The sequence below is a fragment of the Amyelois transitella genome, chromosome 29 (genome assembly GCF_032362555.1).
Source record: "Amyelois transitella isolate CPQ chromosome 29, ilAmyTran1.1, whole genome shotgun sequence".
Lineage (NCBI taxonomy): Eukaryota > Metazoa > Arthropoda > Insecta > Lepidoptera > Pyralidae > Amyelois > Amyelois transitella.
Window position 1 is genome coordinate 2,176,589 of NC_083532.1, and position 25,393 is coordinate 2,201,981.

At 35.5% G+C, this 25,393-nt stretch overlaps 3 protein-coding genes across 3 annotated transcripts in view; all 3 read left to right on the top strand.

Moving 5' to 3' along the window:
* Positions 1-752: 752 nt before the first annotated feature.
* Positions 753-9,925, top strand: LOC106135625 (cuticle protein 1-like). The gene is made up of 3 exons (XM_060952800.1): positions 753-791; positions 4,559-4,740; positions 9,549-9,925. The coding sequence occupies exons 1-3, from the start codon at positions 777-779 to the stop codon at positions 9,625-9,627; spliced, it is 276 nt and encodes a 91-aa protein (XP_060808783.1). The 5' UTR covers positions 753-776; the 3' UTR covers positions 9,628-9,925.
* A 2,868-nt stretch (positions 9,926-12,793) lies between these two features.
* On the top strand, positions 12,794-14,104 carry LOC106135628 (cuticle protein 1-like). The gene is made up of 3 exons (XM_013335982.2): positions 12,794-12,822; positions 13,411-13,592; positions 14,015-14,104. The coding sequence occupies exons 1-3, from the start codon at positions 12,808-12,810 to the stop codon at positions 14,091-14,093; spliced, it is 276 nt and encodes a 91-aa protein (XP_013191436.1). The 5' UTR covers positions 12,794-12,807; the 3' UTR covers positions 14,094-14,104.
* An 8,422-nt stretch (positions 14,105-22,526) lies between these two features.
* Positions 22,527-25,393, top strand: part of LOC106135615 (uncharacterized) — a 37,289-nt gene continuing 34,422 nt past the window's right edge. The window contains exons 1-2 of the mRNA XM_060952771.1: positions 22,527-22,993; positions 25,073-25,205. Coding sequence (XP_060808754.1) covers positions 22,885-22,993; positions 25,073-25,205 — 242 coding nt within the window. The 5' untranslated portion in view covers positions 22,527-22,884. The remainder of the gene's footprint in view (positions 22,994-25,072; positions 25,206-25,393) is intronic.

Consider the following 25,393-nt stretch of genomic DNA (forward strand, 5'->3'; position numbering starts at 1 on the left):
TTGAATTTGAATTTATATACATACATACGAGTATAATCACGTCTCTTTCCTTTACAAGGAAGACAGAGTCAACAGTCTCGAAAAGACTGCAGGCCACGATCAATTGTCTAGCATTATGAAATCAAGAATCGATTACTAAGTGACAAGTTGCTAGCCCATCGCCTAAAAGTAGAACCCCTAGTTTATTTGCCTTCCATTAAGACGCCTTTTACGAAAAGTTCTTTTTTGTCTTGTTTTGTGTGTGTAATTGTCCTTTCCCTTGATTGACTCTTACAACCTGCACGGGAAGAGAAGAAGCTCTCACTATGTTCTTTTCTACGTAACCAAACCAGAATGGACGCTTGTACTACATGAATGTGCTTCTATTCCCGTAGTCGCCTTTTACGCCATCCACGGGAAAAAGATGGGAGTGGTAATATTCTAGAATTCTTGGAACCACACGAAATACGAAATTTACCTGAATTTCTAATACTTACTAAGCAAACGAAACATTCAAACTAGTTTGCATCATAAAATTAAAAGCCTACTTACACAGGCAAACAGTTATCTACTGAATAACTCACATCTTCTACAATATACAGGGTAGCCACTATATCTATGGACAGTTAAAAAAAAACACAATTAAAGTTTATATAACGTCTTTAAAAAAAAAAAGAAAAAATCGAAATTCTTCTAGAGCGCTAAGGGCGTCTACGGCGCGTGTCAGTATATAAATACGTAGCGATTTCATTGCGAATTATCAGTCTCACTGCAACAGTCGAGAGGATAATACTAATATGTACGCCAAATTGGTGAGTCGTTATTTATTATTATTAATTAAAATTATTAAAATAATTAAGTTGTCAACCTGTCATTGTCTCTGGATATCAATTCCGTCGTTAAATCAAGATGAACGTGGCCTTGTGATTGTTTAGCTCTGTCTTCCTCGTAATGGATAAGAACGTGGTGTGTGTACGTGACTTTTATTTTAATATTAATCAGTCAGTGATTTTTGTCGATCAGTGAAATGTAAAAGTCTAATTAATTAAATTTATAATCTACTAAGATAATTAGAAAGATATAACTGAAATTCTAAATCAAGAATTATAAAGTTAATTTTTAAAAACGAAATTTTTAAATAAATTATAAAAATATTCCTAACTTATAAATAAAATTACAGTGCATCAGATCAATTATTGGAATATAATAATAATTTCATAAAAACCATTTTCTTTTTCAACTCATTAACAACAACAACACATCCTTGCATTAACGCTGGAAAAAGAACAATAAAAAAATATTTTTCTTAACCTTAATCATCGAAATGAAATCTTAATCTTACTTTTTCTTTTTTTCCTTGTGGCAAAATACTCAATAATCAAATTCCAATCAAATTGCAATCATACTCCTTCATCAGCTTATTTTGCCAGTGTCAAAATTTAGTCAATCCTTGTTATACATACAATATTCAACTTAATAGGCTTGAATGTTTTTTTTTTGACATCATCGAAAGATACTAAATCTTATATTGTATTACTCCGACACTCGTTGTCAACAAACACCTAATAATTAATAATCCACACTTATAAATCATTAAAGCTTAATTGTCAACCACACATTTAAGAAAAAAAATGACAGTACATAACATGACGTTTGGATTCCCGCCAAAAATGTTCGAGATGAAATCAATACCTACTATCATTCCTTATAAAAGTACAGTTCCGTGGGCGCAAGGTTTCTAATTATGACATACAATAAACAGGTGGGACTGTGTGACGGGTTTGTACGTTAATTATAATTGTATGTTTGTGATTTCATTTGCATTCATTGGTATTTATTAGTACATGTTAGAGGCGTATGTAATTAGATATGTCTTATAGTAAATTAATCCAAGAATATCTATAGTCTATCTTTGAAAATGGCTTTTTATTTCATCAGTTTATTGTAGAAAAATGTGCATTCGTGTACGATTTAGATTTAAGAGATCTATATTTGGAAATTGACGTCCAGTGAAAATGTGTAGTTTGTTCCGCCGCTTCTTCTACACATGCGCTTTGTAAACGTTAGTAGATATAATAATATTAATGTTATGTAACGTCATCGTTGTTAACCAAACAAACTACTCGGCCGATTTTGATGATATTTCCGATAGATAAGGACAGACAAAACCTTCAGAGCTAACAAAGACTTTTTTTCTTTCTGATCTTTATTATGGTTATATTTTTTGAGCATTTAACGTCGTGAGGTAACCTGCCTAAAATAAATAATGATACGCAAGACACCAACGCTTCACTTCACACCCCTGCATCATCAGATCTTTATTCCTTACGGGGTAGACAAAACAAATAGTCACAAAACCCGTCTGTCACATTGCACAGATCAACTGACACTCCTAGATTCCAGCCGAGGGTAGTTCCGCCTTGCATTCTTTTGCAATCAAGTCAGGACAATGCTGCAACTAGGTGCCTTAAATAGTGCATAACCCACGCTAACTGGCTGTGACGAAATGGCACCACTGATTTTAATTAATACTTATTGACATTCTTTGACGGGCTCGTGCCGTGTGGTTCCCGGCACCAATACAAAAAAGAATAGGACCACTCCATCTCTTTTCCATGGATGTCGTAAAAGGCGACTAAGGGATAGCCTTACAAACTTGGGATTCTTTTTTAGGCGATGAGCTAGCAAGCTGTCACTATTTGAATCTTAATTCTATAATTAAGCCAAATAGCTGAACGTGGCCATTCAGTCTTTTCAAGACTGTTGGCTCTGTCTACCCCGCAAGGTAACCCCGCAAACTGTCTACCCCGCAAATATAGATGTGACCATATGTATGTATGTATGTTTGACGGCCTCTGTGGCGCAGCGGTAGTGCGCTTGCCTGTGACACCGGAGGTCCCAAGTTCCAATCCCTGCCTGGGCATGATGAGAAAAGTGCTTTCTCTGGTTGGCCTGGGTCTTGGATGTTTATCTATATAAGTATTTATTATATAAATATAGTATCGTTGAGTTAGTATCTCATAACACAAGTTTCGAGCTTACTTCGAGGCTAACTCAATCTGTGTAATAATTTCGTAGGTATATATTTATTTATTTATTATTAATCCTCTGTTTAATTTTGTTATTTAAAATAATAGGAGCACTCCATCTCTTTTCCATGGATGTCGTTAAAAGGAACAGGCACATTCTTCAAGGGTAGCTTTTACCACGATCCAATATGGGTTAGGTTCCCCCCCCCAAAGATCTTCTTGCCTCTTCTGCCAACCGTATTGTATTCATGTCAAATTCATTACAAGTGCAAGCCATCCTTTTTTGTAATTCTTTTCCTGAATCTATTTGGAGAGCGCCCATCAATAGATTCGCATTCAGGGAGTCCATATGCTTATTTTAAACCGCCGTCATTAAAAAAGGTTCTCAGTATGATTTGTATGTATGTTTGTTTATATGTATGTATGTCCCGCGTTCTGCTGAACCGTTTCACCGAAAGTGTTTGTTACTCTTAGGTTTATAAATATTTAACCGACTTCAAAAAACAACGACATCGATTGGATTTACAAAAGTTATTCACCAGTTCAGTTTGAAATAATATCAAGTTTATGCTATGCAGTGTACCTACCACTTTCTCTAGACTATAACGAAATCAACATAAATCTTTACGAGAGCTTAGGTTTAAGTTTTATCTAAATAGGTTTCTAGATCGTCAACAATCTAGATTGTATTGTAAGCATGAAGAAATATATTTAGTTCTATATTTTTGGTTTCTCCTTGTAAAATTTTAATAGAAAAATAGATATACCTATTAGTATCAAGTTAGTATGAAAGAAACGTCGTACTTAATAAGAACAACTTATTATCTATTAACATAAGTTAAATAAATTAATTTATTTTTAACTTTATTAAAAAATATATTCTTCCGAACTGTAAGAGAGTCATAAGTTCAATTTACTGCAAGGGATATAGTCAAGTCTATATTCCTTGCGGGGTAGACAGAGCCAACAGTCTTGAAAAGACTGATAGGCCACGTTCAGCTTTTTTAGCTTGAAAAGCTAGCTAGAATTGAGATTCAAATAGTAGTTGCTAGCCCATCCCCTAAAAGAAGAATCCCAAGTTTACAAGCCTTTCCCTTAGTCGCCTTTTACAACATCCATGGGAACGAGATGGAGAGGTCCTATTCTTTTTTTTAACAGTCTACCATAAAGTAAGAATTAAATTCCTACATACATACATACATAAAATCACGCCTCTTTCCCGGAGGGGTAGTCAGAGACTACCTCTTTCCACTTGCCACGATCTCTGCATATTTCCTTCGCTTCATCCACATTCATAACTCTCTTTATGCAAGTTCGGCGGTTTCGGGTACTCTTGAACTGACCCTTTACCAGGACGTCCTTAATTTGATCAAGATACGTTCGATATATTGATTTATTTTTACTTTATTAAAAAAATATATATTCTTCCGAACTGTAAGAGAGTCTTGAGTCGTCTTTTTTATTATCTAACAGTCTACCATTAAGTAAGAATTAAATTACTCTCGATTATAAAGTTGAAATTTTTCCAATACACATCTTTTTTATTCCAGTTCATCGTCCTCGCCCTGGCCGCGGCAGCGCTGAGCCGCGAGTACCCGGCCGGCGTCCACCCCGCCGTCTGCCCCAACTACCCGTACTGCGACACGTCCGCCCTGGCCAGGCACACGCCTGACGGCCAGCCCATACCTGAGTGGGTGTACAACCCTAGCATCTTGCCTGTGGCGCCTGTTGAGTGAGTATATGGAGAGTTTAACACTTATCAGATGCTTGCCAGATGCTTGCCAGATGACTGACCCCCTCCGTGAATTAGCTGATCAAAAATCAACGTTACGAAATCTTAGCCAGAAACGCGCCATACGCCAGCCCATACCTGAGTGGGTGTACAACCCTAGCATCTTGCCTGTGGCGCCTGTTGAGTGAGTATATGGAGAGTTTAACACTTATCAGATGCTTGCCAGATGCTTGCCAGATGACTGACCCCCTCCGTGAATTAGCTGATCAAAAATCAACGTTACGAAATCTTAGCCAGAAACGCGCCATACGCCAGCCCATACCTGAGTGGGTGTACAACCCTAGCATCTTGCCTGTGGCGCCTGCTGAGTGAGTATATCGATAGTTTAAGACTTATCAGATGCTTGCCAGATGACTGACCCCATCCGTGAATTAGCTGATCAAAAATCAACGTTACGAAATCTTAGCCAGAAACGCGCCATACGCCAGCCCATACCTGAGTGGGTGTACAACCCTAGCATCTTGCCTGTGGCGCCTGCTGAGTGAGTATATCGATAGTTTAAGACTTATCAGATGTTTGCCAGATGACTGACCCCCTCCGTGAATTAGCTGATCAAAAATCAACGTTACGAAATCTTAGCCAGAAACGCGCCATACGCCAGCCCATACCTGAGTGGGTGTACAACCCTAGCATCTTGCCTGTGGCGCCTGCTGAGTGAGTATATCGATAGTTTAAGACTTATCAGATGCTTGCCAGATGCTTGCCAGATGACTGTCCCCATCCGTGAATTAGCTGATCAAAATCAACGTTACGAAATCTTAGCTTATGCCAGAAACGCGCCACACGGCCAGCCCATACCTGAGTGGATGTACAACCCTAGCATCTTGCCTGTGGCGCCTGTTGAGTGAGTATATCGATAGTTTAAGACTTATCAGATGCTTGCCAGATGACTGACCCCATCCGTGAATTAGCTGATCAAAAATCAACGTTGCTAGTTGTCAGAAACGCGCTAACATCTTACTTGTGGCGCTTGTTAAGTAAGTTATTTCTTGTAAGGCTTAATTGTAATATATCTAAGTCCCTTGCCAGACTTGGGAGATGCCAGGGGATGCCTGACTGAATGGGAGTAGGTAATTGTTAAGTAAGTCTGAGTAAGTATATTGTTAGTTTTAAATGCTCGCTAGACGGCTCATCAATTCGTCATTTGATTTACTAAGAATGAAGTAAGTATGAATAATAAAAAAGACTAAGTTATATTTAAAACCTTGCAAGATACATCAGATGGATCAGTATACATACATACATACATAAAATCACGCCTCTTTCCCGGAGGGGTAGGCAGAGACTACCTCTTTCCACTTGCCACGATCTCTGCATACTTCTTTCGCTTCGTCCACATTCATAACTCTCTTCATACAAGCTCGGCGGTTTCGGGTACTTTTGACCTGACCCTTTACCAGGACGTCCTTAATTTGATCAAGATACGTTCGTCTAGGTCTTCCCACTCCGACCTTTCCCTCCACACTCTCCTTGTATATCTGCTTAGTCAACCTGCTTTCATTCATCCTCTCCACATGACCGAACCATCTTAACATACCCTTTTCTATTCCTGTAACTACATCTTCTTTCACATCACAACATTCCCTTATCACGCTGTTCCTTATCCTGTCACTCAATTTCACACCCATCATACTCCTTAACGCTCTCATTTCCACTGCATTTATTCTGCTTTCATGCTTCTTTTGCCATACCCAACTTTCACTCCCATACATTAATGTCGGGACCAACACGCCCCTGTGCACAGCCAGTCGAGCCTTTTTGGATAGTTTCTGACTGCTCATAAAGGCATGCAAAGCTCCATTCACCATGTTCCCCGCGTTCACTCTCCTTTCAATATCACTATCATACTTGCCATCTGATGTAAACTTTGATCCTAGATATACAAACTCTTTCACTTGCTCCACTTTTTCTCCTCCAATCAAAATATTACATGCTGTCATTTCTTTCTCCATTTCAAAAACCAGTGTTTTAGTTTTACTTACGTTCACTTTCATTCCTTTCTCTTTTAAAGCTTCATGCATACAGTTTACCATCTCCTGTAACTCCTCCGCTGATGACGCCAGTATAACCTGATCGTCGGCATAGAGCAGACATTTGACGAGTAACTCATTCATCCTTAATCCACTTTTAGACTCTTTCAAATCTGTCAAACAGCTATCCATAAATAGGTTGAACAGCCACGGTGACGCAACACATCCTTGCCTAACGCCTTTCTCAATCTTAAACCACTCAGTGTGCGCTCCGTTTATCCTGACACAAGCACTCGAATCCTCATATAAGGATTTCAGTGCTCGTATTAAGAGACTGCTCACCCCATGCATAGAAAGTGCTGACCACAATTCATTCCTCTCAACTCTGTCATAGGCCTTTTCCAGATCTACGAATGTGCAATAGACTTTTTGACTCTTGGCCAAAAACTTTTCGGCTATGCACCGCAAGGAAAAGACCTGATCAGTACATCCCATTCCCTTTCGAAATCCCGCTTGAGCATCCCATATTTTGTCATCAGTTTCATTCCTGACTCTATTAATCAATACCTTAGCATACAATTTGCCGACGACGCTAAGCAGGCTTATACCACGATAATTTTTGCAGTCCAGCTGTGACCCTTTTCCTTTGTAAAGTGGCACGATAACAGCCTTACACCAATCTTTTGGTACTCGGCCGCTTCTCCAACACAAATTGAAAAGGCAGTACAACTGACTAGCTACTACGCCTTTTCCTGCTTTAAGCATCTCGACCGACACTCTATCACACCCAGCAGCCTTTCCCGCTTTCATACTCTTAAGTGCTTCCACAATTTCGAACATTTCAATTTCGCCTTCCATCTCATTCTCTTTTTCTTCGCTATAGCAGAAATCTTTCTTATTTCCTTCCTTTTTTTCAAATAAACTTTCAAAATAGTCCTTCCATATCTTTAGTACACATTCTTCTCCTTTCACAACGCTACCATCCTGGCATCTGATCCTAGTCAGCTCTCTGGTTATAGTATTTCCTCGGGCTGACCTTACGGATTTCCAGAATACTTTCAGATTTGACTGAAAGTCTTCTGATAGCCTTTTATCAAAATCCTCTTTATACTCTTCTTTCTTTCTAATCACAGCTTTCTTAACCAAATCTTTCATTTTCTTATATTCCTTACGTGCTTCATTCACATCTTCATCTATAACCTCTTGCATTCTTAAGTTAGCTTTTGCTGCTAACAAATCCAGCCATGCTTTCTTCTTTAATCGCACAAGTTCTTGCACATCTTTACTCATCCACGCATTTTTGTGATTTTTTCCTTTCCTTCTTCTACTTACACCACACACTTCAACAGCTACTTTCACAATTCTTTCTTTAAATTCCTTCCATCCATCTTCAATATCGCTCATTTCCTCTAAATCTTCAAATTCATCCTTCAGTCTATTAATATACTTCTTACCTACATCCATATCTTGCAAATTTTCTACTTTTACTCTTTCCAAAGCGCTGGTTTGCTCCCTTACCCTGTGCCGCCAGCGATTGAAGATACCCCTTATCCGGGATATCACCAGTAAATGGTCCGAGTCAATGCCAGCACCGCGATATGCACGGGTATCCAGCACTTTGTTCTTCAATCTTTCATCTACAATCACAAAGTCTATCATACTTTTTAAAATACCTTCCACTCTTGTGTAGGTGTGGATCTCTTTATGTTGAAACATTGAGTTCGACACAAAAAGATCCCACTCTAGACAAATTTCTAATACACTTCTTCCATTATCATTCACCTTTTCGTCACCAAACGCACCAAGCACCTTTTCATATCCATCACGCTTTACACCCACCCATCCATTAAAATCACCTAACATAATAATCAATAACATAATTGGATCAGTATAATGATCAAATTTTTATTATTTTATGTAAAATGTCAGATATTCTTCTAGATCATATAATTATTTTATTTGTGTACACATTACATTCACCGTCCACCATCTTCTTCAAGATTCAAGATTATTTATTTGTAAAACATGTTACATTACATACATATAAATGGGTACATACATGTATTGCAGATGAAGAAGCATATTGTTGTGACTGAACATGTTCGGCCATACGGCATACAAAATATTTATTTATACATGCAATATTATAAATATAAGTCTCATTCTTACTCCAACATCAACCATCTCAGCAACTTCACACAGCCACCATTCATTGGAGAAATTGAGTAAGTTTCCTCAAGACTTTCTGCACTTTTCAGTCCCAACACTAAAGCCCGCCTCACAGCAGACGGGCAACCCATTCCTGAGTGGGTGTACAACCCCAGCATTCTGCCAGTGGCACCTGTAGAGTGAGTTAAACAAACAGTACTTTGTCAGACACTCACATGATAATATCCTATGGTTTTTACATTGTAATGTCACAATACATTTACATCAGTTATCTAAATTAACATTATCAACAAGTTAACATTTACATTATATCGTTTTTATAAAATATAATAATAAAATTAGTAACCCTAATAAATAATAATGACGGATAGGTTCTTATAGTTGAAATCTGTCCAATCAAAGAGAACATGAATAAATAATTTTAAACAGAAATTCAGCATTTAAATGGTATCTTAATTTCCAACTTTAACCTGCTTAATTCTAAAAACTTAAAATTTATCCGCAATTTTTTTTCTGGACTCATGAATGTATCTAACCATTGACGTATGTTATTTAAGTAGTACTTTTATTAACAATAATATTAATAAATATAATTTACTTCTATTCCAGCCCCAACCATGCCGCTGCTCCCCGCTACCCCGCCGACTTCAACCCCGCTCTATGCCCGAACTACCCCTACTGCTGGTGAACAAAAAAAAATCTTAACCCTGCAAAAAAAGTAAAATTCAGACTTCGAATCCAATTTGAACTCTTTAAAATAATACAATTGAAAATCGAACCATAATAAAAATTCAAAAAATATTAGCACTCTCAAAATGGCGTACATTTTGTCAATGGTTTGATGGATAGTTCGATTTCTTTAAAAAGTAATAGGTCTATAATTTAAGTCTGTTTTTCATTCGTGAATCTTTTCTCATTGCCATATCATTGTAAATAGAATGAGTGTGTCTTTAAAGTTGAAATATTGATTGTAAAAACGTTGTAAATTGTGTGTAAATTGTAAATAAATTACAATTTTTAATACATTGTTCTTTTTTCCTTATTTACACCTTCATTCTGTGAGTTCCATTTCTAACTTCTATAATTTAGATGAAGATAATGACATAATTATTATTTAGCTTCTAAAATAGTATAAATTAAAAAGAACTCAAATTAAAACAACTTATATAAAAGAAAGAAAAAAAAGATTACATATGTATTCTACCTACCAATATAAATAAATAAATGGGACTGATTACTCAGATTGAGTTAGCCTCGAAGTAAGTTCGAGACTTGTGTTACGAGATACTAACCCAACGTACTATCTTCTGCTTCCTGGATTTAATACTCGTTGCATTCTCACCACTCTGGAGATGAGCCCGGTGTAAGCTCTTGACCATGGATCCTGGATTGGGTGAGTCAGGTGTTTACACGAAGTTATACGACCTCCGTAACCTTTGCAGGGAAACCTAACTCGTATTTGATCATATGGTTACACATCCAGTTGCCTAAATATGCAGGTTTCCTCACGATGTTTTCCCTCACCGTAAGAGCATCGGTTAGTTATCAAACTAATGTACATAACTACGAAAATAGTCATTGGTACATGGCCGCGGTGGGATTCGAACCGGTGCCTTTATGCGCAACCGCGTTTTGACCAGGCATCTTACCGTTTCGACCATCGTAGCTCTAACCCAACTACATTTTATAATAAATCTTTTATATAAAATTCTCGTGTCACAATGTTCGTTCCCATACTCCTCCGAAAGGGCGTGACTGATTCTCATGAAATTTTGTGAGCATATTGAGGTATGAGAATCGGCCAACATCTATTTTTCATACCCCTTAGTGATAAGTGTTGTCCACCCTTAACATTTTTTTAAATAGAAATTACTTAATAATTATTTATATGGCAAAACAATGTTTGCCGGGACAACTAGTAATTATAAAGATAAACATCCAAAACCCAGGCCAATCAGAGAAAGTTCGTTTCTTATCAAGACCTGGCCGGGATTCTCCCTAGTCCACACTTTATGTATAATTTCATGGTAATTTCAGGTTTTGACATGAAAGACGGACAAACGCACACACAAACGCCTTCGCTTTTATAAGTTATATTACTTAGTATCTGTTTTTATTTTCAGACCGAGCTTAATTTAACCTGTAGGTAAATAGTCATTTATTAGTTTTTGCAAATAAGAACCTAAATAGAATATTTTTTGTTCATAAAATAAATACTTTTACTTTATTTTAGCTGAATCATACTCTTAACTATAATAACTATTTATTGTCTATCCACGAAGGTATAGAAATTTGGCAACAGACAGTAATTTAGTCTTATTCCAGTATAACAACAGTTTGTATATCTTTTCTCATACATAATTTTTTATTAATTTCTTATTATAAAAAAATAACAAACAAAACCTATGATAGTAGGTACATGCTGAAGTTATTCGGAAAACTTGGTAAGTACAAGTATATACACGGTGTCTGGTAAATCGTGTTACATTTTTATCCAGCGAGAAGGCCCGCAGTAGAAGAAGCGGTGGAACAATCTACACTGCAGCATTTTCACCAGACGTCAATTGTGAATATGTGTGGTAAGATGAAGTAGGTTCACTGAGCAAATATACGTACAAGGAATATACGTGAATAGCAATGTTGGAAGACGTACGTACCCTGATCAAAACGGGGGCATTCTGCCTAAAGGTAGAATAGAATAGAATATTTATTTGCTTTTGACTAGGGTTTACAAAAGGTGTAAAACAAAACATATTTCCTCCTGGTCAGCCATTAATTATAGCATGCAAATTATTATAACATTACACATAGGTAAGTCACTTAAGTCAAATTAATTAATGGTTAATAAAATGATGTTAATATTATGTCAATTTGTTAAAATAAATAAAAAAAAACTTCATACTTGTCATATTTGATTTCAATAAAATAAAATAATGATAAATAAATTAAATTTTTATCTAAAATTTAGGAACTCATGGACATAGTAAGGTCAAGAGTACTCAAATCCGACAATGCAAAAAAACAAAGGCTTGCATGAATGGAGTTATGACGGCCTCTGTAACGCAGCGGTAGTGCGCTTTATCTGTGACACCGGAGGTCCCGGATTCGAATTCCGGCCAGGGCATGATGAGAACCGAACTTTTTATAATTGGCCTGTGCCTTGGATGATTATCAATATAATTATTTTTATTATGAAATATAGTATCGTTGAGTTACCATCTCGTAACACAAGTTTTGAATTAACTTCGAGGTTAACTCAAACTGTGTAATTTTTCCAAAAAATAATTAAAAAAAATTGGTCGAAATGAAAGAGGTAAGTGAAAGGAAGGTGGCAATAGAAAAGCTGTTGCTTTTTAAAAAAAAAGCCCTGTATTTAATACGATTTATACTTATTTTATAAAGTAAGTATTTATAAGCAATAAAATATAAATTCTAATATAACTGCTCCGTTTTTACTGATATTTTGCATTAATTACTAAAACCCATAGGAAAACCTAGAAGGTATTAAGTACTAATAATTAAAATGCGAACGTCTGTCTGTCTGTTACGCTTTAACGGTTAAACAGCTTTATTATTTTTAGATTAATCAAACAAGGTTACTATATTTATTCCCGCGGGATAGTGTAAAATTTTTACGCAGGAGAAGCCGCGTGCATTACCTGTCATAAAGAAACGGTACACAACTAATGACTTTAATTATCACATTTCTTTAAAATCAAACTATATAATGTAAATAGTAATTAATTGACAATAACAATTAATTGAATATCATATTACAATTTATTGACAAATGATAGATATTGATATAAATATGTGTGTTGAATTTTATTATCAACCAGTCTCTCACAGCCGAGATAAAATAATCAACATGTTTACCAAACTGGTGAGTTGGTCATTTAAAAAATACAAAAATACATATAATCACGTCTCTATCCCTTGCGGGGTAGACAGAGCCAACAGTCTTGAAAAGACTGAATGGCCACGTTCAGCTATTTGGCTCAATGACAGAATTGAGATAATTACTTTTATATATATTTACTTTCATATCATAAAATATTGAATCGATACAAGTTATATTTTATGAGAAAAAAATCAAGTGAAAATGACCCAATATCTATGAAGTATCACCTTAATAAAGAATCCCAAGTTTGTAAGCCTATCCCTTAGTCGCCTTATACGACATCCATGGGAAAGAGAATAGAATAGATTTATTTTCAAAATTGGATTGGTGTGGTTCCCGGTATCTTTAGAAAGTGCCGTGTGTTTCCCGGTACCATTAGAAAAAAGAATAGGACCACTACACTAAGGGATAGGCTTATAAACTTGGGATTTTTCTTATCATTAAGCCAAACAACTGAAAGTGGCTTATCAGTCTTTTTCTTTTTCTTTATAAGACTGTTGGCCTCGCAAGGGATATAGACGTGACTATATTTATGTATGTTTTTTTTTAATTTTTTATCTATATTTCCAGTTCATCCTCTGCGCCCTGGCGGTGGTAGCTCTAGCCAAGGAATACCCCCCCGGCGTCCACCCAGCCGTCTGCCCCAACTACCCGATCTGCGACGCTGAGACCCTGGCCACCCACACCCTGGACGGTCAGCCCATCCCCGAGTGGGTTTACAACCCTGGTGTATTGCCCGTGGCACCTTTCGAGTAAGTTAATAATTAGTAGCTCTAATTAATTTTTCTAGATAATAGAAACTTTATTGTTTTATTTCATACATACATACATACAAAAAATCACGCCTCTTTCCCGGAGGGGTAGGCAGAGACAACCTCTTTCCACTTGCCACCTTGAGGCGTGATTTTATGTATGTATATATACTTCAATAAAATAAAACCGAAACCGCCGAGCTTGCATGAAGAGAGTTATGAATGTGGATGAAGCGAAGGAAGCATGCAGAGATCGTGGCAACTGCAAAGATGTAGTCTCTGCCTACGCCTCCGGGAAGGAGGCGTGATTTTATGTATGTATGTATGTAATTAAAATAAAAGTTAAAAGTTCTTGTCAAAACTATATCTAACAATATGTTTTTTTAATTAGGTTATTATCTTATAACGTTTTATGATTACAGCCCCAAACACTCCGCCGCTCCCCGCTACCCCGCTGGCTTCAACCCCGCGATATGTCCTAACTACCCCTACTGCTTCTGAAGAACCACTCAGCCCATGCCATAAACGGAATAATAAATTGAAAAATTAAAAATGTCAGTTTAATTTTTTTTTTTCGTAATTAAATAATATGTTCACAATATTTATATCCTTTGTCACAATATTTAAGTAAATAATAGGAACACTACGTATCTTACACATGGATTTCGTAAATGGCAACTAAGGGATAGGCTTATAAACTTAGGATTCCTTTTTTGGGCGATGGGCTAGCAACCAGGCACTATTAGAATCTCAATTCTATCATTAAGTCAAACAGCTGAATGTGGCCCTTCGGTATTTTCAAGATTGTTGGCCCTGTCTACCTCACAAGGGATATAGACGTGATTATATGTATTCATTACGCGGCATTCATGAAGGAAGTCTTTAAAAACTTGTAAATATTTAAAAGACAAGTAATAAAATAATATATCGAGGTGAATATATCGATTCACAAATTTTTATGACATTATCGATCGTATTGTAAGGGTCTATAATAAAGAGATGATTTATCGATACAATTAATCGATTAATTTCACTCGTTTACTGACAAAACGGGTAATGTGGAAGTCGGAAGGCATGAGCCTTTTTTTTCCAGCGCGACTGCACCAAGACTATGACGGCCTCTGTGGCGCAGCGGTAGTACGCTTGTCTGTGACACCGGAGGTCCCAGGTTCGAATCCCGGCCAGGGCATGATGAGAAACGAACTTTTTCTGATTGGCCTGGGTCTTGGATTTTTATCGGTAGAAGTATTTATACTAGAATATAGTATCGTTGATGAGTTAGTATCTCGTAACGCAAGTCTCCAACTTATTTTTTAGCTTAACTCAATCTGTATAATTTGTAACGTATAATAGTTATTGATATTTTATTTATATTTATTTTTTATTATAAATATAAAACTTAATAAAATGAACTCAAATTAAAGCTAAAACTAATTTTAAAAAAGAAAGAAAAAAATATTTTACAAACTAAAATTTAATTTACAAATTGTACAGTCCCTGCATAGCATCAACATGCGGGAGTGTGCCCAGAAGGCTGGCAGCATTGCCTCATTTATATTTACTATGATAGTAGGTTTTTTCAAGCACGCAGTGTATGCCCGTGTTAACACACTTGGGATTATCTTGACCTGACCTTTTTCTGGACGTCCCCGATTTAACCAAAGTATATACTCGGCCTTTCCACACAATTCATAGCATGCCCAATTCTTGCAATTACTAACCTCAGCTGTAATTACGAATTCACTATCAAAATTCATAATTACACAATTCAATCGCATCGACAGTTCGACACAGAATACATTAGCCGATTTTGGTAAAGCAAGGCTGCGCGTGCGTCGGCCTGATGGTCGTCGTTACCCTGCATAGAGTCATTATTTTTAACCGACTTCAAAACAGGAGGTTATCAATTTGACCGGCTCTGTCTACCCTTCAAGAGATGTAGTCTATAGTGTATAGTTATATGTATGTATGAAGTGGAAGAAGTATGCAGGGATCGTGACAAGTGAAAAGATGTAATCTCTGTCTACCCCTTTAGAAAAGAGGCATATTTTAATGTAGGTAAGTACAATATTGATAAAATATTAAAGAAGAATTAATTTTATTGTTTTATATGTTAGTATTACATATTTATTTATTCAATTTTCATTGCACAAAATATAAATGTATAGCACAATTGGCGGACTTAATGCTAGAAGCATTATCTACCAGTCAACCATTGGGTCTGACAGAGAACTTTATGTGGGGTCAAACTAAATAAATATATGATTGTTTATTGCCATAAATAAAATATAAAGAACAAGAGATGTATGAATAAATATTAATTAATAGCGAACCAGAGTGTATTCGCTCAATTAAATTTAACCTTTCTCGTAAAAACATACGGCACACTGATTTAAATCATTAAAATAATGATACTGGGCGTAATATACGGTGAGGGAAAACATCGTGAGGAAACCTGCACATTCAGGCAACTGGATGTGTAACCATGATCGATCCAATACGGGTTAGGTTAACCTGCAAAGTTTGCGGAGGTCAGATGAGAGTCGCTTCGTGTAAAACCTGACTCACCCAATCCAGGGTCCTTGGTCAAAGGCATACCCTGAGCTCCTCTACAGAATGGTGAGGGTGCAAAGCCAGGAAGAAGAAAAAATATCTCAATTCGCTATAATGAAATATTTAAAACTAGCTGACCCGCGCAACTTCGTTTGCGTGTATCCCGCTACTTCGACAAATACAGTCAACGCACCAACACATATTGGATACTAATTTTCAATTCACAATAACTTCTCTTTCCCTTAACCGCGTTTAAAATATTAAAATGTTTTTTGGTTTCTGTGACTCTTCTTTGATCGCCCCCCCTATCAGTTTTTGGAAAAAATATTTAAGTAATGTACAGATTTTTTTTTGTCTTATATGTATAGATCAAAGTCGTAGTACCTATTTTTTAATATTATTTATTTTTTATGTACCGTTTTTATAGGGACGCTGCCCCCGCCGCCGCGGCCGGCCCGTACCGTGCCGCAATACTAATATCGTGATATCTCCTAAACTATATGTCTAAATAACACACTGTAAACTGCAAAAATAATCTAAATTAAATGCTCGTGATGATGAACTTACTTATTTTGATAAGGATATATGTATTATTGGTTATATCACCAGTTAAACATCACACAACGAATTAAATGTTTTTTTAATACAGAAAAGTAGTTTTTGTGACTTAAATAAAAAAGCTGGATATATGTCATCGCGGACTTTTTTGTAGAACTAATAAAGACCAATGTTTTTGCTATACATTGTTCTTACTTGTATCCAACGGTATAAGCGGCGCACGCACAAATGCAATCTTCAATTAGATTTTTTTTCTGACTTCTTGGACATAAATCGCTATAACTCAGCTAATATAGTTTCAATGTATTTCAATTATATATAAAAACCTGTCGGAGAAAATACTCTTTCTATTAGTGAAAACCGCATCAAAATCCGTTGCGTAGTTTTAAAGTTTTATGCATACGAAGGGACTACAGACAAAATGGGCGACTTTGTTTTATACTATGTAGTGATTACAATGCTGTTAATTGATACGTGATAAAAACGACTGAATATAATGAGCCGGCATTTCTCGACGCATAAATTGACAGTAAACCTGATGTTCATTTTGCATTACGGACATGAAAAGATTAATGACAAGGAGTGGATAATAAACATTATTTGATTTTATTATATGTGTTGATTAGGTACTTACTTTAAATGCAGCTCGAAAGTTTTTTTATCAGTTATAAGTTAGGTATCTACCTTATTCGGAAATATAAAACCAAATTGAAGTTAACTCGAGCGAAGCAGCGGGCAACGAACATTAAACATATTCCATAATTTGGTTCCTTAAACAAATTGCTTGTTTAATGAATTCTCTACTGCCTACTTAATAATACGTAGGTACACGTCATAATACTCATATCCAAAAACAATGGTTTATAAAAACCAAGAAACAAAAGTATCAAGATTTAAGGTCAACCACCCTTTGGATTTACATTCATGTATCGTCAGATCAGCAACGGTCAAAATTTACGGGTCAGTGTATAGGATTTCGTTAGGGATGGGGTAATATCGATATCGACACGGACATGATGATATTAAAAAAAATTGTGCGCTTGTAACGTATAAGGTGGTACAAGCTCTTAAAACTTACCTTATTGAAAAAAAAAAGTTTACTAAAACTACGAAAAATAACAAGGCAAATGTACTATATATGGTAAGGTTGGAAGAAAATCGCCAAAATGAGGTACCTTGATCAAATCGGGGTCGATTTGGTAAAAAGTCAGGTCAGTCAGGCACTTAATATGTTTTTAATTCAATACCAGACTAGCCCCTGCAGCATGGCACGCGCAAATCTATCGCTGTTTCGCTTTTTATTATGACGTAAAACGGGACAGCTATAGTTCGCGCGTTAAAAACGGCGTCATGCGGATCTAGCTAGCCACGCAGCAAAGTCTTTGTTTAAATACACCCGTAGGTGGATTAATTTATAAATTTATCGATAAATTTTTATTAACACCACTAACCAGAATGCGCACATTATTAAATTTATAATAAATTTCTCGCTTGCGATCGAGATAAGGTCTAACACAGGATGGTAATTAGTAGCTCATTCATTACGATATTCTTTGTCTTATTTGCGCAAGACTTCGCATGGACATGCTTTATACAATTGAAAACTTTTAACCTATTAAATAAATATATACGGGACAAATTACACTGATTGAGTTAGCCTCGAAGTAAGTTCGAGACTTGTGTTACGAGATACTAACCCAACGATACTATATTTTATAATAAATATTTATAAAGATAAACTTCCAAGACCCAGGCCAATCAGAAACAGTTCTTTTCACATCATGCCCAGGCCAGTATTCGAACTCGAGACCTCCGATGTCACAGACAAGCGTACTACCGCTGCGCCACAGAGGCCGTCATAACCTATGTAGACACGTAACGAAACACCTGCAAAACAATAAGTACAACTTTTGGAACATTTGCATACATATAGTCACGTCTACTTCCCTTGCGGAGTGAACAGAGCCAACAGTCTTGAAGAGTCTGAAAGGCCACGTTGGGCTGTATGGCTTTATGATTTTCGGACATGTTCAACAGTTCCTTGGCGGAATTCACAAATGAGGTATATTGACATATAAGTACTTAAGCGATGTTTCTTTGGGATGAGCCTGTAATAACACGCTGTAATAGATAAATGTAAAGTAAATTACGCTAAAACAGGATTTTAAGTTTATGACTTAGTCGCGACTTTTGATTAGACTTGGAAGTTTATGACTTAACTTAACGATACTATATTTTATACTAAATACTTATATAGATAAACATCCAAGACCCAGGCCAACCAGAGAAAGTTCGTTTCTCATTATGCCCTGACCGGGATTCGAACCCGGGACCTCCGGTTTCACAGACAAGCGCACTACCGCTGCGCCACAGAGGCCGTCAAAAGATTATAGGTATGTATGTATGTATGTAGTATTCAAAAATTCATCAAACTAACATTGCCACAACTTATCCACAAGTTTCAAAAGCTATTGTAATTAGTTCGTTAACCTCAAAATAATTCGCAAGAAGAGCAACTCTTTCCCAAAAAACGTGAGAAATTTACACTCCGCCATTTTGAAAGCTAGGATCTTTGCAAATGATGTGTTAGATCGGATAAATACAGTTTGAATTTAAAAGGTGAAAATGTTGCTAGCCATCTAAGCACTTTATTTCGGGACACCTATTATTGTTGGACGAGCATATCAGTGGTTCCAATCTTACTTGCAAAATAGAAAACAAATTGTACAAATAACGTTTTACAATAACCACAATAATACAATAGAAATAATAAAATCTAATGAAACAAGTTTAACATGTGCTATACCTCAAGGGAGCGTATTAGGATGTATACTATTTATAATATATATTAATGACCTGCCAAAAATTTTTGATAAAGAAAATACAACTAGTATTCTTTTTGCAGATGATCTGTCAATTTTGATTGGACATGATAATAATAGTAATATAGATATAAAATCAATAGTATTAGATAAACTTAATATAGCTGAAAAATGGCTTAGTGATCATAACCTGGAAATAAATTACAAAAAGACAAAGCTAATGCAATTTACATCTGTAAACAAAGCACCATTAGATACTTCTCTTATTCAATATAATAAAACAGATATAGAAACAGTGAATACTTTTAATTTATTAGGCATACATATAGATTCTCATATTAACTGGAAAAGTCACATAGAAAATGTCAAAGCAAAATTAAGTAAATTTATATATGCACTATATCAAATAAAACATTGCACAAATCTTGAAACTGCACTATCGGCTTACTATGCGTATGCTTACTCCTGGCTAAAGTATGGGGTAATGCTATGGGGTAATAGCAGTAGCGCTCATGAAGTATTTATATTACAGAAAAAATGTGTTAGAATATTAGCAGAAATAAAAAATACTGAAAGCTGCAAACCATATTATAAAAAATTTGAATTACTAACACTACCTTCAATTTACATTCAGGATATATGTCAATTTGTACACAAAAATAAGCATTTATTCACTCAAATAAAAGATACACATACATATCACACAAGAAATAAAAATAACTTATGCATTCAACCTGCAAGAATAAAAATGCTCCACCAAAGCCCATTTCATATGGGAATAAAAATGTATAATAAACTACCAAATTCTATAAAAAATGAAAATAAATTAACTCACTTTAATAAAAAAATTAAGTCTATGCTTCTTCAAAACAATTTTTATTCTATAGATGAGTACCTTAATTTAAATAAGTAGGTAGTAGGATTATAATAGTTTTACATTGTAAACTTGAAAACATTAGAACATTATAAATATTTACAATAATAATAAATAAGCACCTATTAACAGATAAATATAAATTGTGCAATACTAGGTTTAAACAATTTTAATTAGATTTAAAATTATAATGTGATACTAAGTAGGTACCTTTATGTATAAGTTTGTATGTCTACTAATACATAAAAATGTTTGCAACACCCGAAAGGGTAAATATGAAGATCTGTTATACATTATATTTAAGACCTTGTTGTACTCATATTATGCAAATAAAAGTTTTGAATTTGAATTTAAGTTTTAATTTTATAGTAGAAAAAAAACATAGCTTATGCCAGCTGTTTCTCTTGTAAAAGACAATTATTATTAAGGGAATGACTAATAAACTTGGTATTCTTCTTTTAGACGATGGGTACACAACCTGTCATTTGGTATTTGAATTTCAATACCATCATTAAGCCAGGCTTCATTACCATCAAAGTTACAAACTACCGAAAACATTGCCGTGTGGTTCCCGGCATTAATATAACAAAAAAGAATAGGACCACTCCTTCTCTATCCCATGAATATCGTAATAGGCGACTAATGGATAGGCTTATAAACTTGGGATATACCTACATATATTTTAGGCGACGGCCTAGCAACCTGTCACTATTTGAATCTTAATTCTATCATTATGCCTAACAGCTGAACGAGGCCTATTAGTCTTTTCAAGACTGCTCGCTCTGTTTACCCCGTAAGGGATAAAGACGTGATTCTAAGTATGCAGATGCAACAATTAATTACTTTTTCAAAAAAGGAAATAGAAACCTTGGGATTCATAAGTCAAACATAATCGATACGATACAGAGTTATGTCTATGGTAAAAACTTCAAAAAATACTGATCCTATAATCAGTCGAACTAAACACAGTTATTAAATCAAAGAACCCTAATTTATCAACAATACTAGTTAAAATGATATTTCCAAAATCCAAAATGTTAACCGTATAATCAACTGATAACAATCGTATAGACAGTAAAAAAAAACGACAAAGGTGTATAAACTTTAAATGGAAACCTAATAATTTGATATTGTATCAGAATTTTCGTGTTTGTTACAAGACCACTGAAACTATGAAATTCTACTAATATTATAAACTAGAATATTTGTAAGGATGTGTGTGTTAGTTACAATTCACCCAAAAACAACATACAAGCATATAGTCACGTTTATGACCCTCGCGGGGTAGACAGAGCCAGCAGTATGGCTTCATGAAAATGGAACTGGAGATTCAAATAATGCTAGCCCATCGCCTAAATGAAGAATCCCAAGTTTATAAGCCTATCCCTTAGTCGCCTTTTACGACATCCATTAGAAAGATATGGAGTGATCTTATTCTTTATCTATAATATAATAAATATTAATGCCGGGGACCACACGTAATCAAAAACTTCTCTAATAAAAAAAAATTGTTCGTGGTTCGTAGTTTTCGTGCACGCTGTCAAGATATGGTGGTCTATCACATAATTATATCTACGATTGTAGCGGAAAGAAGCAAAAACGGAGTGTGTGTGAACTGTAACATGACGTCACAAACACACAAAATAAATGTATCACTTAGCTGAATTACGAACATGTAGTGTTTTTTTTTTTGTTTTTTGTTCATTGGATCATATTTATATCTGTATGTATGTATGTGTACTAACTAAACGTGCCGTGTGCCGTGTGGTCCTATAAATTTAAATTCCTTAAGTTTAAAGAAAGTTCCTTAAGTCAATATAATCTAGTTCATATTAGGTACTTCAATTCTTTGTAACAATGTTTGGAAGTTGGAATACTCTTTCTAAAAAATCTCATAAAATTTATTTGAAAAGATTGTTTCTGCCCGCAAGGGCTAAGAAGTGATAATATGTAACATAGAGTCCCGGGGTAAACAGAGCCACAGTCTTGAAAATACTGATATAATGAAGAACTCCAGGTTTATAAACCCATTGCTTAGTAGCATCCATGGGAAGGAGGTGGAGTGGCACTATTCTTTCCTTTATTGGTACCGGGAACCACACGGCATTGTTTCTTACGTATGTAAAAAACATACTTGCGGATCTGCGATTAACCAACTTTATTCACATGAGGCGAAGGAAGTGTCCTGGCCAACGGACCATATCAGACACACCCAAAGAAGATTTAACTTTGCGCCATAAGATTTGCAAAATCAAGCAAAGGCGGACGTGTGCGAATTTCTTTGCATTCTTTTGAAATAAAAAAAAGTGTTGTCTCTGACGCGCGCTTTTGGAAATGGCGGGCGTTTGAAATTTAAATTGTGAACGATATAACGATACGTGACAGATATTCGATTTTCAAACTGCCATGAGAACTTATTATTAAATGTTTCTTTAATTCGAGGACTCGTCTGAATTAGAAATGGCGCGCATTTTGAAAGTGTAAAATGGACGGATTGTTAATAAAAATGTTGAGTGTATTAGTTTTGTGCCCGGTTTTGCTTGCAGCCGTGCAGACTTTGACTATTGATTCACAGTTGGGCACGTCTATTGAAGGTAGGAATCATAGTTATTTCTGAATAAGTACAGGTTACAAACGGGTGTAAGAATTACATGGAGAGAAGAAATTCGGCCAATCAGATGAAATCCACAACGGATAAAACTTTATTAATCTGAACAATGTATTCTCTCGACGAGAGAATATATTGTTCAGTCTCTCGTCCACATTTCTATTCTAAGTTTGGATAGTTGTGAAGTTGACGTTTTTGAAGAAAATGCTGCAGTGCAGTTTGTTACCGCTTTTTCTGCACTGACGCCTTGGAAGCGGCAGTAAACTTAGTATTAAGTAACTTATTTGACGTCAAGCAATGTTGTGAAACCAAAAGATTTGACAATTATTAAGCGAAATGAAGTATCCTATAATAATGATAAAAAAAATTGAATTTGAATTTGAATTTTGAATTTGTTTGGTAGAATAAACAAAGCATTATTCTTCCTCCTGGCTTTAGTCCCGGTTGCATCCTCACCACTCTGGAGCCCGGGATATGCCATTGACCATGGATCCCGGATTGGGTGAGTCAGGTTTTTACATGAAGCGAATCCTATCTGACCACCGGAACATTTGCAGTCTCCAGTGTTTATAATGTTTTCCCTTACCGTTCTCTATCTTCTTAGTTCACTCAGTATCTGTCATCTTAGTTCTTATATTTGAAAATTAGCTCTCGTCACAAACGTAGCGTCCTCCAGTATGTTATATTTTATGTACTTATGGTAAATTATGTACTTCATCAAATCTTTATGTGATTAATTTTAGTACTTTTCAAAAATTGTCCACGGATTTTGGAAATTTGATATATTGAAATAATGAATTGGGAGATGGCGTACTAAAACGGCAGTGTTGAGAACCTCCTCATGTGAAGTTGGTTGAAAATCAGGTTCTATCATAAGATCTTGAAATCATACCCGCCTTTTAATTAATTCTGTTACGTAAACACGCACGACACTCACGACAATAGCACGAAAAGACACTTTTGTTTTCACTGTAATTAGGTAATTTGTGACATGATAGCTTATATATACATATATATACCTATACAAAAGTCACGTCTATATCCTTTCGGGGCTGACTGAGCCAACTCTCTTAAAAAGACTGATAGGCCACACTCACTTGATGATAGAATTACACAATACTTACGACAATACATCGGGAACAAAATGGACGTACCTACAATTTGAATCTACAAATCACACAATTTTTTTACTGATGGTTACAGTTCATGTATTTTTTCTTTAATAATAAAACTTACACTAGTATTGGTCAAGATAGACCATTAAGTTTCGCTAGACTCGTCCGGGAATCGAACTGTTTGCGAATAACTACAGCGTCTAACAACCGTGTCACATGACATAATTTAGTGAGATTTTTTTTAAATGAGTAAATAAGTAGGCATATAATCGGTTTTATTTATTGACATGATCAGTAAAATATGGAGTAAGGAACAATGTGAAAAGCATAACTACTGCAAAAGTGACTAGAATTAAAAAAGGGAATAATCTCGACTTTATTCATTACGGGTAAACAAAGCCAATACTCTTGAAATGACTGAAAGGGCTCGTCTATGTATCTATGGCTTAATTAATCCACATCCACACTTATACCTAATGAAGAGAAAAGTTTGTAGTTTTGTATGTTTGTGACGAACAAATTCATACACTACTGGACTGCTTTTTACGAAATTTGGCACAGATAGTTATGTTGTAGACCTCTGGGAGTAATACCTATATAGTATACTTTTTCTGGAATTTCCAACTAGTTGAAAACATACGAAAAGGGAATTAGGTGCTTTAGGGGTTTGATGTAATAAGAGAAAGACGCCTGTCTTACCTTGTTATCAGGGAAATATAACACATTTTGAACAGCGGACTATATGTATATTAAATGGTACTTACTATTTATTCCCTTTATATCGCTTCTTATAAATGACAATAATTAATTATCTAACAATTATCGATTATTTTTATCTAATTAGCTATATATAGCCTGCGGTTTCGCTCTCCTGAGAAGTACCCTATGTCGTTTGTCTTAAATAATTTCGCATTTATAATTTTTTACCAAAGAATATTTTATATTTTTAGATTGTTTCGAGAGAATATCAATTGGAGAACAATTGCCAGACGACGCCATCTATCGCAACGTGTCGGAACTAACTACAAGAGAGTGCGAGCAAATCTGTAAGCAGGATAAGCAGTGTCAAACCTATGATTATGGGTAAGTTTCTGGTAGAATAATAGATGGCGTTACGGTTGCAAAAAAAATCGATAAGGTAGATCATAATATGATTATAGCTTATAAACTTGGGATTCTTCTTTTAGGCGATGGGATAGCAACCCGAAACAATTTGAATCTCAGTGCCTATCAGCTAAAGATGGCTTATATGTCTTTTAAGGCTGCTGGCT